The 17009-nt window shown below is 28.7% G+C and overlaps 1 protein-coding gene across 6 annotated transcripts in view; it reads right to left on the bottom strand.

Moving 5' to 3' along the window:
* The window catches only part of aus (argus), a 151430-nt gene that overhangs the window by 63033 nt on the left and 71388 nt on the right, over positions 1-17009 (bottom strand). For 3 of the 6 annotated variants that reach the window (XM_067762471.1, XM_067762470.1, XM_067762472.1), the window contains exons 3-4: positions 16675-16822; positions 8287-8539 (exon numbers count right to left, since the gene is read on the bottom strand). In XM_067762471.1, the coding sequence (XP_067618572.1) occupies positions 8287-8539; positions 16675-16822 (401 nt within the window). Of the gene's footprint in view, positions 1-8285; positions 8540-16674; positions 16823-17009 lie in introns of all 6 variants that reach the window. The other 3 variants (XM_067762474.1, XM_067762475.1, XM_067762473.1) reach the window with 2 other exon arrangements.

Below are 17009 nucleotides of genomic sequence, written 5' to 3'. Positions count from 1 at the left end.
AACGTAATTAGTTGTGAAGTATAATGACACGTGAAGTATTCGCAAAGTAGTCTAATAAAGACCATTTTGCATCACTGAGTATTGGAGTGATTTATTCAACAGTTTAGCGATTCGAGTTTGAAATAAGCGGAATTTCCCCAAATTCGTTACAATATCATTATCAAATTGGATGCACTGGCTATCTGGACTCAAAATAGGTTATTGTTTAAAATAAGTAAAATCAGACTATAACAGCGCCCAGCGAATGCATTGATTTTATGACGCAAAAATTTAAACTTAGTAAAATGTTGAAAAATGGACGTTGCGCCGCCCACATTTGGTAGACAAATATTTAAGTTTTGAAAGCTATAAATTAAGTCTCATTGTTGCAATTTGGAAGAAGTCTGAGCAAAATCAATTGACGATCACGCCCACTTAAAAAAAAAGGAGCTTTAATATCTAGGTTAGATTAGGTTGAACTGGCCGGTGCGTTAGAATCTCGCATGGATTTAATGAGTCCATAGTATTACCAGGAGCACGTTTAATGAGCAAAATGAAAAATTCTATCCAAACCAGCATCTATGTAAATTATAAAATAAATCCGTCCTATTAGCATATAGTAGAAGTTTTTTTGGACCTATGCCGCTTTATGCTTCTACATCTGATAATTGTATCACTCCTAAAAGCTGGAGTGTAAGCATGACTAGCACAGGGCACGGGCAAAAAAACGTGCTCGATCGTTTCCTTCTCCAACCCGCAATTCTTAAATCTGCTTTCATTGTCTAGACCTAATTTGAAAGCATGCGACGCCAGAAGGCAGTGTTAAGTCAAAAATACCCGTCATGAGCCTACAGTCAACTTGTTTTAATGATAAGAGTAACTTTGTCAGCCTAAGGTTGTAAAACTTGCACATGATCTTCGAACCTTGCAGCCCCGCGCTTGGGCTACTGGGCAACTCTCGTCTTTTCTTAATCTCACCCAATCTTATTGGGAAGTCTACGGTGCAGGCTTTGAGGGATGAGCATTTTTTAGCTAGCTCATCCGATTTTTTTATTTCTTTCTATTCCCACATGCCCTGGGATCAAATATATTTAAATGTATCCTTTGTCCCATTTCCCGATTCTTTCCAGGGATTGCTTACACTGCAACACACATTTAGATGTGCGAGACTATTGCTACTACTTCCGCCTGAAAAACACTAGAATGATCTGACAGTTTGTACGATCTGTTTTTCCCCGATCAGCACAGTATACCGCAGATGTACACGTGTATGGCCTCTTCTGCCCTTTGGGCACCCATGTGGTTACCATCCACCTCTATTGTGGCCCTTCGGAAGGTCTAGACATAACATATTTGCAACGTAGTCATATGGCAGAGCAAAGATGAAAATTTGAAAATTGTGATCCCATCACATTTGAATTAATCTCTCTATAAAACCTTTAATGCCATTTCGAATGAAATTGAACAAGAATATGGTTTTTGGCACGGAAACTGCAAATAGCCTTTTACGTAGGATTATATTTGTATACCTGTAAGTTGTATATATCAGCGGTCATATTACTAAATGTTCATGACATTTCTCTTTAAATGTGTGTGTGTCAGCTCACAGCTGGGTATATAATGTTCGATTACGCCGGAACTTGAATTTTATTTAAATATATTTTTTCAACGGAATTATATAAATTTGTTTTATTTGTTTGTTTCATCAATGGCAACAAGGATTATGAAACAGTAAATATATATGGGGCATTCTATGCTTACTAACATGATTTCTGCGAAAAAGATTTCTATAGCTTTTTTTTGAACTTATTTTTGAATTAAAAATTTTCGGGATTTTTTTAATAGACATAATTGTCAAAAGTCGATACGAATTTCAATAGACCACTCCGTTAAATAAAACTGCATACCCCAAAAAAACTCTAAATAAAAAATTCGAAATTCGCGAAACAATTCCTCGAACATTCGAATTTTTTCGAAAACATTTGTTTAATTGGTTTGCATAGGTTCCGTTACAAATTTTATGGAAGTGTTTTTTTTTTTTAATTATAGAAATGAAAAATGAAGAGTTTAATTGATAAAATATAATAAAATATGCCACTTATTCTAGAAATTGGCACAAGCTGGAGATCGATGTCTTTGTGCCGTACACGAGTCATCATGTCATAGCTAGCGCACACGACCCACTATACCTCCTGGCCGTGTAAAATCAACGTCATTCGAGTTAGGATCCTTTTCTCGCGGAACGTCACACATATATGTATATAAATATATTAATCTACTATTACTATTAAATTCTGTTTCCAACTCAAGATTGCTGAACCTATCATGGCGAGGAATTCAAAGGTAAGCAAATTCCACAAGTTATAGAGCAGAAGGTTCGGCATGCTGCGTATAAGCCGCTGATAACATATATTTTTTTTTGCAAAAAACTGTTATCAACAACGTTTTTAGCGGAAATTTTTGGGTCCGACAGGGTATACATAAAATTTTACAATCGAATGAACATTTTTTAGTAGGTCATGAAAAAAACCTTAAAAATCGAAGTCAAAAACAAGTCAAAAAATTAAATTTCGCAGGCTCGAAAATTATTTTTTTGGGTATGCGTAGTCGAACTTTTTTTCCTGAGCCCAAATCCTATCGAAAAATCGATGGCGCGATATCTGTATATCTTCTATATTTGAAACAATCTTCGGAAAAAAATGCCAATGTTTGTGAGACTTAAACTGATTTGGTTTTAAAATTGCATACTCAAAACTGTCAGAGAACTTCAAATAAAAAGTTCGAAATTTTCTAGAGTTTTCCAGTTTTTTCGGAAACATTGTTGGGGTGGTTATTTTTTTATTTAATTTAATTTTAATTTATTTTATTTAATTTTGTATCGTTTTGTAGTTTTTTCAGTTTAAGGTCGCAAGAATAAATAAAACGCTATGCATTTTTATTGTATTATATATTTAACTAGCAGGCCCGGCAGGCGTTGTTCTGCCCTAAATTTGGCCTATCTGCATACATTTTAATAAGCTTTTTCCGTCTAACTCTGCCCTATACCTCTACACTTTTTCCTAATCTTTTATTCACTCCTCCTTCCGTCTTTTTCGCTTCATCTCCATCTTCGTGTCATTCTATGTCTTTCTCAGTCTCCTTCTCTTCTCCTTCTTCTTCATCTCTTATTGCCAGTCCCAGAGGGTGGTATGTAATTTGTTCCAGTCCCATTCCGAGTCTCAGTCCCAGTCCCACTCCGAGTCTCAGTCTCAGTCCCAGTCCTAGTCCTAATCCCAGTCCCAGTCCGTCTCTGGTATACTTCCCGGAAAAAAGCATCGTAAATACTAATATAGGCAAATTTATATACGAAATTTCAGGCAAATCGAATAGGACGTATATAAATAGGTATGTGGGTATTATTAATTCTTGTCTTTATTTCGGCTTCGCATGCATATTTATCAGTTTTGCCAGGTTGATGCGACTAAATCGGATATCACAATGAAAATTACTTTAAAGCTCTCAGCAACAGCTTTCATTTGATATCCATAATACACACACATTCTAGGTGTATCCGGGTCCATGTTTTGGCCTATATCTCGAGACCCTAGTCACTCGGCGGTGTAAAACTTACTCTGTATTATAGCACACATCAGCAGCTTTAATTTCATACCCATAAAATAAAAACACATTCTAGGTGTATCCGGGTCCATGTTTTGGCCTATATCTCGAGACCGTAGTCACCCAGCGGCGTAAAACTTACTCTGTACTAAAGCATACATCAACAGCTTCAATTTGATACCCATAATGTAAAAACACATTCCAGGTGTATCCGGGTCCACGTTTTGGGCTATATCTCGAGACCCTAGCCTCCCACTTGTATGAAAATTATCCTGCACTATAGCACACATCAACAGCTTTCATTTGATATCCATATTGTATAAACACATTCTAGGGGTATCCGGGTCCACGTTTTGGACTATATCTCGAGACCCTAGTCACCCAGGGGTATGAGAATTATCCTGTACTATAGCACACATCAGCAGCTTTCATTTGGTATCCATATTGTATAAACACATTCTAGGGGTACCCGGGTCCACGTTTTGATGTCAAGACCCTAGGCACGTAGCGAAAAAAGTCAGACGTTGGCCGATTCTCAGACCTACCCAATATGCTGACAAAATTTCATGAGAATCGGTTCAGCCGTTTCGGAGAAGTTAAGCCTCTAAAACCGTGACAGAAGAATTTTATATATTAGCTTAGTCGATTTAAATATGAAATCATCCTCAGGAACAAATGAATATACTTTATCGGTTTATTTATTCTTGCGGCCTTATTTCATTTTGTTTTAGTTTGTTTTACTTTATTTTATTTTTTTTTTATATTTTATTTCTTTTCATTTCATTTTTATTTATTTTTTTTATTTTATTTAATTCAATTCTGTTTTATTATTTTAATTTAATTTTATTTCATTATTGTACATATGTATGCGCCAATAAATAAGGAAGCGGTATTTTTCACCGTACTTAAAAAGTTGGATTAGGGATGTTCTAACTTTATAGCATACATTTGATAGGACATTTAATTTAAAGGTAAGTATAAATTTTACGGAAAGTATGAATTTTAAGGTAATTATGAATTTCAGGTAAGTACAAATTTAAAGGTAAGTATGAAATTTACAATTCAATTAGATTTTGATTCATGTCTTCAAATATTATATTTTATTTTAGTTTGTTTTTATCTATTTTATTTTATTTTATTTTTTATTTTATTTTCTTTTCTTTTCTTTTCTTTTCTTTTCTTTTCTTTTATTTTACTTAATTTTATTTTTTAAATTTTATTTTATTTTATTTTATTTTATTTTATTTTCTTTTATTCTATTTGATTTCATTTCATTTTATTTTATTTATTTTTATTTTATTAAAAATTATTTATTGATATTGTATAAAAAATATGAGCTAGTCTCGCTAATTAAATACAGATGTTTGATTTATTTTATTTTTTTATATTACTTTACCAAATTTTTTTTAGTATACAAAACTGTTCGACATGAAGCCAACCAAAAGTGTATACACGTAAATCCAAGTAAATCTTAGAATATTTTCATTTGTTTTTGTAAACACTTTGAATATCGGCAAATAAAATTACACATTTATTCACACTTGCTGATTTTCGCGCTATCTGAGAAACCCTCAGCTATATTGCATAAGGCCTGCTCGTTATCTGATACACCTATCGTTCGTGGTGTTCGTGTCAACAGTCTCATAAACAAAATATGTGTTTTGCATTTGTGGTGGTGTAATTTTCAAATTGAGAACACGAATCGATACATATACAATCGTTTATATTTAAGAATTATAGTTTCGCCGTACATAAATAAATATTTTAGATTTTTTTTGCTAGAGTAGGTGTGTTTTTTTTTTTGGTAGCCCATAGTAGCTAAGAATTGAAATTCTTAAATTTTTTCATTTTATTTTTCTTTTACTGCAATTGTATTTTTTTAATTGGATTTCGCTCTATTTTTTAAGGCACACACACAAAATATGAAAAACTAAAATATTTTGAAAGAAGATTTTACGATAAGTAAAAAAAAAATATTGAATAGAGAGAAAAAACCCAAATTCCGATAAAAGTATTAAATATGACTTTAATGTAGCAAATAATTATTTATAAAATACATATGTATATATATACATAAAAGTGTAAATATATATTCATAAAATAGTTAAATATAAAAAATATATATTAACAAAGAATTTTTTTATTTACAAAAGTCAAATATTTACAGTTATGTGTAAGGAAATAAACATTCTTTAAAGTAATAAAAAAATGTATTAAAAAATTAAAAAAATTGTTTGTATGCTTTTTATTTCGACTGATTTATGTACATAAAATGAACAAACTAAAAAAATGCGGTCAAAGCATATTGACCTACTCAATTAACGGTTAACATTATTAGCCGTCAATTTGAGCATTCTTCATATTTTTCGTGTTTATTTTTGCTGCGTTGTGTCTAAGTATGTATATATCTATGTGTGTGTTGCTTAATATTTAATGTTTATGTTGTTTATACTGTTAATTAATCATTAAGCTGAGAGTTTTTTACGGAATTTTATATTTTTTTTTTATACATTTTACAAAAGTTGGGACGGGTTAATCTGCTATTCCGCTAATACATAAGCTTACATAATAATATTTTTCTTGTTTTACGCTCAAAACGTGAGCTTTAAGAATATGTATGTAGTAAACAAAAAAATTATTGCCACTAAAAATTTTTTGCTTTTTTTGGCTGTGAATTTTTGCGAGAAAGAGAGAAAGAGAGGACCCTTTTTGCTATGAACTAATGAGAGCAAAGATGACCAAAAAAACAACAAAAAAAGTATGTAATAAAAACGTAAAACGTTCGGAATATTTCGAATATTGAGTGGACTAAGATATTTATTTTTATATATATATATGTATATGTGTTATTGTTTTTGTAGTAACTATTTACAAGTATAAAATTCGGTGTTTGTGTCTAGCTTTCTTCCTGTACTTAATGTGATTTTAGAACAAAAAAATGTTATTTAAAGAAAAATATAAAAAAAAAATATAAAAAATAAAAAATAAAATTTTTCTGTTTATGTTGTTTAAATTAAATTTTTTGCACAAGTTGAGAGTGAGAATTTTAAAAAGAGAACAAAAAAGTTTATTGCTATAAGTTAAAAAATGTAAAAAATAAAATTATTATTTGTAACTATAAGCGCAACAAATAGGTAAATTGTGATGTGAGTTAACCAAACAAAAGCTAACCAAAATTATTTGTCGTCATAATAGTATGAAAAGTTTGTCAATTTAGGAGCAATACTAACTTTAAAGAAAATTGCAGAAGTGAAATAAACTAAATTAAAGGTATAAACTTCAAATTTTTAAAAATTCTGCTAAGCAAGAGGTTTTTTACAATAAAAAGTTTTAAGAAATCTTTTTTTTTTAATTCGATATATTTTTTCAATTTCTTAAAATTGTTTAAAACATCTTTATTTAATATTTGAAAAGATTTTACTTCATTTAATTTACTCAAATAACAAAAAACAAGAAAAGTTTCCGTCCTCTTATCAAAACAATACACTGAACTCAAAGGGCCATATGCAAAACAAAAAAAATAGTAAACACTTTCCGACGCAAGCACTTGAAATTTCAACATTATTTTTAAGTGATTACTATTAAAAATAAACTTAACTACTTTTAAGCATATGGCCTAAAGTATTAAATTTTGAAGAATAAAACTTTAATTGGTGAAAAAATGCTTTCCTTACAATTTCATGCATCCAAAATCAAAATTTAAGAAAATGTTTTTTACTTATTTTAGCACGCAGTGCAGTTTTATATATATATATATATATTTTTTTTTTTGAATTTACAAAATTTTTTTTAGCTGTATCTTTTAATGTAAATAAGTAACTATCAAAATTTTTTTCAATATCACACTTCACATCAAAGGAAAAGGTTCAACTGTGGCCTTGAAAACAATATAGAAAATTAAAAAGAATTTGAAAAAAAATATAATTTGTGAAAAATTGAACAACGGGACATTAGGAGGACGGAAAAGGCGACAGTTGTTTCGATTTGCCTTGAAAATATTTTCAATGCTTTTTCTCCCTGATTTTTTTTTTTTTATTTAAAATTTTTTTATTTACTAATTTCTTTAGTCATGTTATTTTTTTTTTTTCAGTTTTTCATAACACTATTGATATAGCATTAAAAAATAATATATGAAAAAGTTGTGTTTTTAATTTAAGAATAAACACGTATGCTAACAATTTGTATATTGCAAAATTTGTTTTCATCTATATATAGTAAAATAGGCTCTTCATTAAAAAGATAAATAACCAAAAACTATTTTGTAAGGCATAACCGAAAAAATTAAATAAAAAATCAAAAGCATGAAAATAAAAAAGGAAATACACACAAAATTATGAACACATATACAAAAATTAAAATTACAAAAATACAGATTAAACATTTTAAGTGAGCATGAATATGATTAATTAAACTTATTATAAAACTGGAAAAAGTTACGAAATTAAAAAATATATATATATTTTAACATACTTAGTACCGTTTCATTTCGGATTAAAACAAAAAAGCGAATAATTAACGACAAAAATATAAAACATAAATAAAGAAAATGAAATAAAAATTCAACAAATAGCGTGAGAAAAAGAGACAAACATATAGTTGTGTATGTACTTAGATAGATAGACAGATAGAGAGAGAGAGAGTGAGTTTCGAAAATAGATAAATTAAATGTTTCAAAAAAAAAAACAAAACGTATACAAATTAATGCTTACAATCATTCATATCATCATAGGATCTCATTATATATTGATCCGATGAGGATAGTCTTGAATGCCCGTTGTTGTTGTTGTTCAAATTGGGATGAGCTCCCCCCCTATGTTCGCTTTGTTTTAAAACGCTACGCATCGCCAATGCCGATGGATTCGTTTGATGCATATACATACTATCACCTTCGCACTCACTTTCTTTATATTGAAGAACATTTTTATGTTTTTCATAGATAACCAGGCACCGATGACATCCTTTCCTACAAAATATATTTTTAAATGCATTTATGTAATACTTTTGCGTTTCTATTTATTATTATTTTTTTTTTGTATTTCTTGCAGCAATGAAAAATAGTTATCAATTTATTTTGTGTTTATTTAAGTATTAATAAATAATTTAAAAATTTAAGAAAATTATAAAATAAATATTTTTCATATATGCGTATATGTATTCGTAAGATATGTTATTATGTAAATTTAGTTGGTATGATTTTTTGTTTTTTTTTTTTTTTAATATGTGTAATTTTATGTTTTTAAACTTTATTCGGCTTAAATAACGTTTAGAGACATTAGGTGTGTATGTTTTAATACGTCTATAGATAGATATAAATAATATATGTCAAGTTATTGGGTGGTTCATGTATTAAGTTTTTTCACATAAAAAATGTTGGTTTTTTAATTAGGAGAAAACTTCGATTTCGTTATTAAAAATTTCACAAGTACATAAACCATATGATAATTTGAAATCAAACCAAATCACAATAATACAGCAGAAGAAAAGAAAATTATGCATTTAAAAAATAATAAATAAATGTAAGGCGCGATAACCTCCGAAGAGATCTAAGGCCGAGCTTCTCTTCCAATTTGCGTTATGCTCCTCATGATTTTCCCTACAAATAGGCCGGACGGGACCTACATGTTTTAAGCCGACTCCGACCGGCATCTGCAAGGCAGATGGGTTTTCACTGAGAGCTTTTCATGGCAGAAATACACCCGGAGCGCTTGCCAAACACTGCCGAGGGGCGACCCCACTTAGAAAAATTGTCTTCTAATTTAATAACCTTATTTCTAAAATTTTGATGTTGCTTTGCCCGGGGTGCGAACCCAGGGCATACGGTGTGGTAGGCGGAGCACGCTACCATCACACCACGGTGGCCGCATTTAGATATGGGTTATTCCACTAAAAAGGACAACGCGTGTAAATTAAATGGTTATCCTTTATCGCATGGAAAACGTTATGATTTACCAAACCTCTAGGATCACATCTTATTGTTCTTTCGGTTGTCAAAGATAAATTTATATTTAGAGCGAAATTGTCAGCTGACATTTTTTCACACATTAGCTGTGTTTTTTTTACTTCTCTATACGTTTACGCTTAAACTTTATATGGACTGCCAAGCGACAAACTTTAAATACACCTCTGAAATTGCTGCGCATAAAATTTGTCCTACTAAATTTCAATACGTATTATACTCAGATGTAACTGAAATATGTGTCTTTTTTCACCCTCTACACTAATTCTATGTATTCTATGTGTGTCCAAAATTCAGCGCAACTGATTCAGCTATATATTATACCCTATGGCCATCAGAGGGTTGTGTCTCCGCTTTTCGGTACACCCTGTGCTGTAGCTGTAGTTATTTAACCACTGCCGCTAGATGGGTCTCCTAAGCGTTATCTAAGCGATGATAGGCGTTTTTTTCATGCGCAAACGTAAACGTATACGCGTGTGAAAAAAACACGTCTATTATCAGCTTCCAAGGCAACCTGTCCGTCACAAGCCAAAAACAGCTTCTATTTTTTTGTTTGCAAAATATAAGAGTTACATTAAAGTACAAAATAGAGCTGAGTTTCTCATTAAAATATATGGTAGTGAAAATTTTTTTAGTCTGCCTGAAATTGGAAAGTGAAGTCATTCACTTACATAGGTGGGTGATTTTCGTGTTCCCACCCGTCACACTTGACTTTTCATGCAAATTTCATACTGAAATTGTAAAATTCACTTCCTTCGTATCAAATCAGCATTGGTTAAAAGAAATTACTTAAAGTGTGAGTTGTTAAGCGAAAAAAAAATGTACTTCCAGTTTTATAAATTTAACGCAAAGTAATTGCACAATTTTTCTCTTCTTCAAAAAATAAAAATAAAAAACTGCTTTAAAAAATAGTGCTAAATGTATGTGAAAAACTTTTAAAAGTTTCTTTTAGGTTTTAAAAATAGAAATAAAAATTAGTTACTTAAACACTTTATGGATTTGTATTTAAATAAGAATGACACACAAACGTTGTTATAAGAAATATGCAAAATACAAAAATTAAAAATTTTCAAAAAAATCTTCAACCACTCTTCATTATTAAAAGTGATCCAAATTATGGCAAAATAATATATGACATTATTTAAAAAATATAATAAAATACAAAACAAGCATACAGGTTTTATTAAAACTGTTTTCACTTGTAATTATATGATAAATCTGTATGTACCCAGGTATTTTGAACAAAAAAACATATTTTAATAATATGCACATAACACATTTACTACAACGAACGTATGTAAGTATTTTCATATAAATTAATTTTCAAATCAAAAGTAAGTATGTATGTATTGGTTTATTTTCATTTCAACTACAAAAAAAAAAGAACACAATAACCAATACCAAAAAAAGTCACAGAAAAAACAATGTGCCACAAATTATGGGCGGGTATTAAGAAAAAAATTACAACAAAAACTTATGAAAAGTGCAAACATTTTAAATGTTTGCTTGTTGTTTTTGCTAGTAATAAAAAAATTTTTGATTTTTTTGAAATTAAAATAAATGTCTTTTTAATAAAGATGCACATTCATACAAACTTTTAAATAATTAGTAATGCATTTTAAGATATATCTAGGCATACAATAAAATTGGAAAAATTTAATTAAAGAGTCAAATTTGTATTATAGATTTAGTACTTAAATATTTATGTATGTATATGGTATGATGTATTTTTCATGTGTGTATGTGAAACGTAATGTGCCAAAGACCTTGAAGGAAACGGGGTTATAAGGGACGAACGAAATGAAAATCCAAAATATTAAAACTTTAGGTAGACAATTTTGCTATATTATTTAAAATAATATGCAAATCGTGTTAAGTCGCAACAATATTGCTATCTAAAAAAATTGCTGCTAGAAAAAGTTAAGCATTGAAAAAAATACATTTTTAGCGATTTTCCTGATGACTTTTTATTATTTGAAAGTAAACAAAAACATCCGAAGTAAACATCATATATGATAAATTCTACGAAATACTAAAAAAAAATGTAATCGTCTTCAGGGGATTAATTCTCTTGTCTGATACACGGCACTTATTAGTTCTCCATGCAGTTTAGAACTTTTTGTTTTTATAAAAAAATTTAGTGAACGTCAAGCAAAAAACATTTGAAATAAAATAATTTTCTGAAATTTTGAAAGCTTAGCGACTTTAATTTAATTGCTTTGATATCAAAATATAAATGTGAGAAATTTTTCGGAAAAAAAAAATTATTTTTAAAATTTTAAGTTTTTACCCAAAATTTATAAATTGCGAAGTATGACTTTTTAATGAATTCTTATAAATATTTAATTATTTTGAATAAACACATTTTTATATATTTTATTTTTATATAAAAATTTTAGTAAAAGCCAATCTAACAAAAATTTGAAACAAAATAGTTTTATGAAAATTTGAAAGCTTAGCACTTCTGACTTAATTGCTTTGTCATCAAAAGTGTGGTATTAAAGAAATTTTCCAAAAGAAAATTTAATTTGTGACTTTTTAATGAGTTCTAAAAAAAAAGTTTGAATTTTTTCGATCTGCTGCTCATTTATTTATTTGCATGTAAAATTTGTCCCGAAACTATTTAAAAATCGTTTACTTTAAAGTTCACAAATTCGTTAAATTCAGATAAATTTTTGTCTATTAAGCAAATTCAAAGAAAATTCGAAGCATGTTTTTATTTTTATAATATTGGAAACAAAATATTTCTTTTTTATTTCTTTTTTATTTTAGTTTTTTTTTTTTTGTTGGTGGTACATAAACAATAGACTAGTTTGTATTTTGAAATAAAAACTTGCTGCGTTGATCATTTTGGTCGTCTTAGTTAAAGCATTTTCAATTGTCAAAAAAAACCATTTTGTGCAAATTTAGTTTTGGAAAATTGTTTTCTTCTTAATTTTTAATACAAAATTTATTTTCTAAACTAAGTTTTTTTCTGGATGAAAAAACTAAATATTTTTGAATTATGCCAACAAAATTTTTAAATTAAACATATTTTTTGCTTATTATTATGTGTTTTAATTAAAATTAAAACACAATTCCCGATTGCCGTGTTTAGATTTGTTGTAAGAAATATACAAAAGGATTTGCGCATAAAATATTCAAACGCAAAATTCTAAAAACAAATTTCACATGTAAACATCCAATAAATTATGACGTTCTTTGAAATAAAAAATATAAAAAAGTTATAAGCTTTGTTATCTACAAATTTTGGAAAAAAGAAGGTTTTAAATTTTTATGAGTGTTCAAAAAAATATGATGTATTGTGTTGTTTTTTATGATATTTTGTTCAAATAACAAAGTGAAAAATTCATAATTCCGCTTTTTGTTTCTATGCAAAGGGTTTCGGCAGCACTTTTTTTTACAAAAAGAAGGCGATTGTCATTTCACTTTTATATAGAAAATTTAGCAAAAGTCATATTTTTAAAAACTAGTTTATTTTTAAAAATTTTAAAAACAAATTTTTTAAATTTCACTTCGCTTTTTCGGAAGAAAATAAGTGCATTTTTTTATGACAACCAAATGAATTTTAATAATTAAACAATTTAATTTCAGTCTAATTGTGGATTTTTGCTTTTAAAGTTTTGTCTTTTATTTCGTAATAAAACTGTAATCTAAGTTCTTATTGACAATTGTTATTTAAAATTTTTTTTTTTAATAAAATTTAAAACAATTGTTTTTGTTTTTTTATCGGCCTATTGATAAATCATTCAAGGTTCGAATCGAGCTCAATGCCAGAACAATAATTTTTTGCTAATGATAATTATTGTTATTTTTTAATTTTTCTAAATTTGAAAAATTGTATTTTGTTTTTGTAATAGTAAGTAGAAAATTTTTTCAGACAACCTGTCATAGCTGCGCAGATAGATCCATTTCGAAGGGTGCTAAGCCTTCATCATCAGTACGCTTTAAGCATGCTGCGCTAACCATTTAGCTATACAGCGGTGGTTTGTTTGACTGACAAATTTGCTACGTCTAGTCCTTTTTACCAACTATATTTATTCAGTGTTGCGCTATCTGGTGAAAATCACTGATAATGCTGGATTTTTGCTTATTGTCAATTACTTTGTTTGACATTCCCAAGTGCTCATGGTTTATTAACAATTGTTTTTGTTTTTTTATCGGCCTATTGATAAATCATTCAAGGTTCGAATCGAGCTCAAGGCCAGAACAATAATTTGTTTCTAATGATAATTATTGGTATTTTTAAATTTTTCTAAATTTGAAAAATTGTATTTTGTTTTTGGAATAGTAAGTAGAAAATTTTTTCAGACAACCTGCCATAGCTGCGCAGATAGATCCATTTCGAAGGGTGCTAAGCCTTCATCATCAGTACGCTTTAAGCATGCTGCGCTAACCATTTAGCTATACAGCGGTGGTTTGTTTGACTGGCAAATTTGCTACTTCTATTCCTTTTTACCAACTATATTTATTCAGTGTTGCGCCATGTGGTGCAAATCACTGATAATGCTGGATTTTTGTTTATTGTCAATTACTTTGTTTGACATTCCCAAGTGCTCATGGTTTATTAACAATTGTTTTTGTTTTTTTTATCGGCCTATTGATAAATCATTCAAGGTTCGAATCGAGCTCAAGACCAGAACAATAATTTTTTTCTAATGATAATTATTGTTATTTTTTAATTTTTCTAAATTTGAAAAAAAAATGTTCCACTTACTATTCCAAAAACAAAATACAATTTTTCAAATTTAGAAAAATTAAAAAATAACAATAATTATCATTAGAAAAAAATTATTGTTCTGGCCTTGAGTCGATTCGAACCTTGAATGATAAAATTTAAAATTTATTTTTTTTTATGTATGTAAACATTTCGTGCTAAATTTTAATAAAAGTATTTGGAGAATTTTAAAAGCAAAAGTATGAAATTTTGCTTACAGATAAAATCCTAATTTTTGTAAAAATGTGTAATTAATGCAAAATCTGCAAATTATATTAAGGTGTGTATGTACTATAATTTAGAAAATATGTTCTAATTATGTTTTCTTGTCGAAATAAATACATCGTCTCCCTGAAGAAGACACAATAGCGTGTCGAAACGCGTCGGAGGAAAAAAGAAAGCTAATGATTTTGCTTTAAATTGAACGACCAAAAAAGCTTTAACAAATAAATCAAAGTCCTTTTTAATTTTTTTTTTTTTTTTCATTCAATAAAATTTAAAGCTTATTTTTTTACGTATGTATAATTTTTTTGGAAAATTTCTAAGATAAATGTTAAATAAGTCTTGACAAAACAGTTAAAAAAAAGTTCCGAGGATTTTAAAACAAAAGTTTGAAATTTTGCTTGCAGCTATTTGTTAAAAAATGAGAAATCTTAGTCTTAAGATAATGTTTCATACAATAAACTAAAAAACACAGAATGTTTTGAAATTTTGTTAATAAAACATGCTGTGATTTTTTTTTTTTATTTGAAATTCAACTCTTTTTATTCTATATAGAAAACTATAATTTAAGATTTGTTATAAAACGATAGCCCGCTTATTATTTTTCTTTTTTTTGCCAAAAAAAAAAATTTGTATTTATTTATTTTTTTAAAGCATTCAAACATTATATTTAATTTTACCGCCGATGCGGAGAGCTAAGTCAAAAACTTAATTCTAGTTTTTTTGTTTAACTGGAAATATCAAAATTTAATGATTTGATCGGGGATTGCCCGTATTGCTTTTTTTTAAATGTATGAAAACATTTATTTGAAGCAATTTTTAATTTTATAATTTATTTAATAATTTGGGAAAAATTTAAACAACGTGACATCAGAACGGACAAGGCAACAGCTGTTTCGATTATACCTTGTAAATCTCTTCAAAGCCTTTTCTCCCGGGAGTGGGAGTCGAACCCGCACTCCTACGATAGTTTAAATGGTTTACAAGGTATAATCGAAACATCTGTCGCCTCGCCCGTCCTGATGTCACGTTGTTTAAATTTTTCCCAAATTATTAAATAAATTTCAAAATTTAATGTTTCATATTTTAAACAGCATTTTTTACGTTCTTTGTACAAAAAATTTGATAGAAAAAGCCATCTGAAGCATCGCTAAGAATCGTAAAGAAAATTATATCCCTCAACAGTTTCCAGCAGTGAATAAAACTAAAAATTATACGACAAAACAAAAACAACATCTCAAGTATTGATTTACATAAAAAAGCCGTATGTAGTTTAAGTTACAATTCTAAAACTGTTTGATGACCATTCGAGATAGTTTGTTATGGATATAACTGCAACTATTTTTGTATGGTTCTTTTTTTACATATAAGAAGTATGTACATGCCTATCAATTAAAAATTTTATTTTAGAAAATTCAAATATTAAGTTTTGGTAAATTTATTGCCAGTTAATAGTTTTTATTTGTTTCTAAATCCTGATTTCATATCCTCTGTTTTTTGTTTCATTAGCTATGTATTAGAGGCAATGTATTTTTGTGTCACGGAAATATACATATATTGGCTTTAAATATACTAGGTACATACTATATACATTATTAGGGCAGTCCTTATTAGGGGAATATTATTATTTGTTTTATAGTCCAAGCATGGCACTATTTACGGCCGTTTTTACCATCTTCAGTTAGTCACTTGCTAGTTTTCGTGTATTCACAATAGATTTTTGGGATTTGCTCTTTTGGTGCAAACAAAAATGTTAAATGAAGCTATATGAACGCCTGCTTAACTCCAGATCAAATCTAACTTAACTGGAGATGATGAAAAATGCCGCTAATGTGTTAAAAAACACTTCGAGCTATAAATTTAATTATCTGCATATAATAAAATATTTCCTTCACTGGCTTGACCAATCACATCATTCTCGCAAGTTTAAATATCTTTATTCGAAAAACAATGTCGGTTAAAGTATCCCTTCAATATATTTTCTTGAAAAATGTATGTATGGTAGCAACCCTTAACACCCGTCAGAAAATAAATGAAGAAACGCGAATGTTCCTTAAGACAAAAAATCATTTGCAGGATGCCACAAAAATGTTTTAAAAATTTCAAAAATAAGGACCACCCTATTTTATATATGAATATGATAATAATATTATATATGTATATATATAAAATATACTTTATATTAGTGAACAAATAAACTTACTCATCAACAATTAGATATTTGTTACCATCCGAGGCTGCACATTTACCACGATAACTAAATTGTGAACCTTTAATGTGTATCGATTGTTGATAGCCAGATAGGAACCATGAACCCTCCCAACGTGCAGGAAAAGTGCAATTTGTTGGTACTAAAATGAGAACAAACAAATTTTTTTATAATACAAATAAATGTACATGCGCAGTACACCGCCAACATCAAAGCATAGCTTTGTTACAAGCTAATATACATACATACAAACTATGACTGTCCACGAATAAGTCTATGCAAAGAAAGCAATTGGGGAAAGTTGCACAACAACAAAGGCATGACTTTGG

This window comes from Eurosta solidaginis, chromosome 1 (assembly GCF_040869045.1).
Source record: "Eurosta solidaginis isolate ZX-2024a chromosome 1, ASM4086904v1, whole genome shotgun sequence".
Lineage (NCBI taxonomy): Eukaryota > Metazoa > Arthropoda > Insecta > Diptera > Tephritidae > Eurosta > Eurosta solidaginis.
Note: the sequence above shows the minus strand (reverse complement) of the source record. Positions and strands in the feature narration are given on the sequence as shown.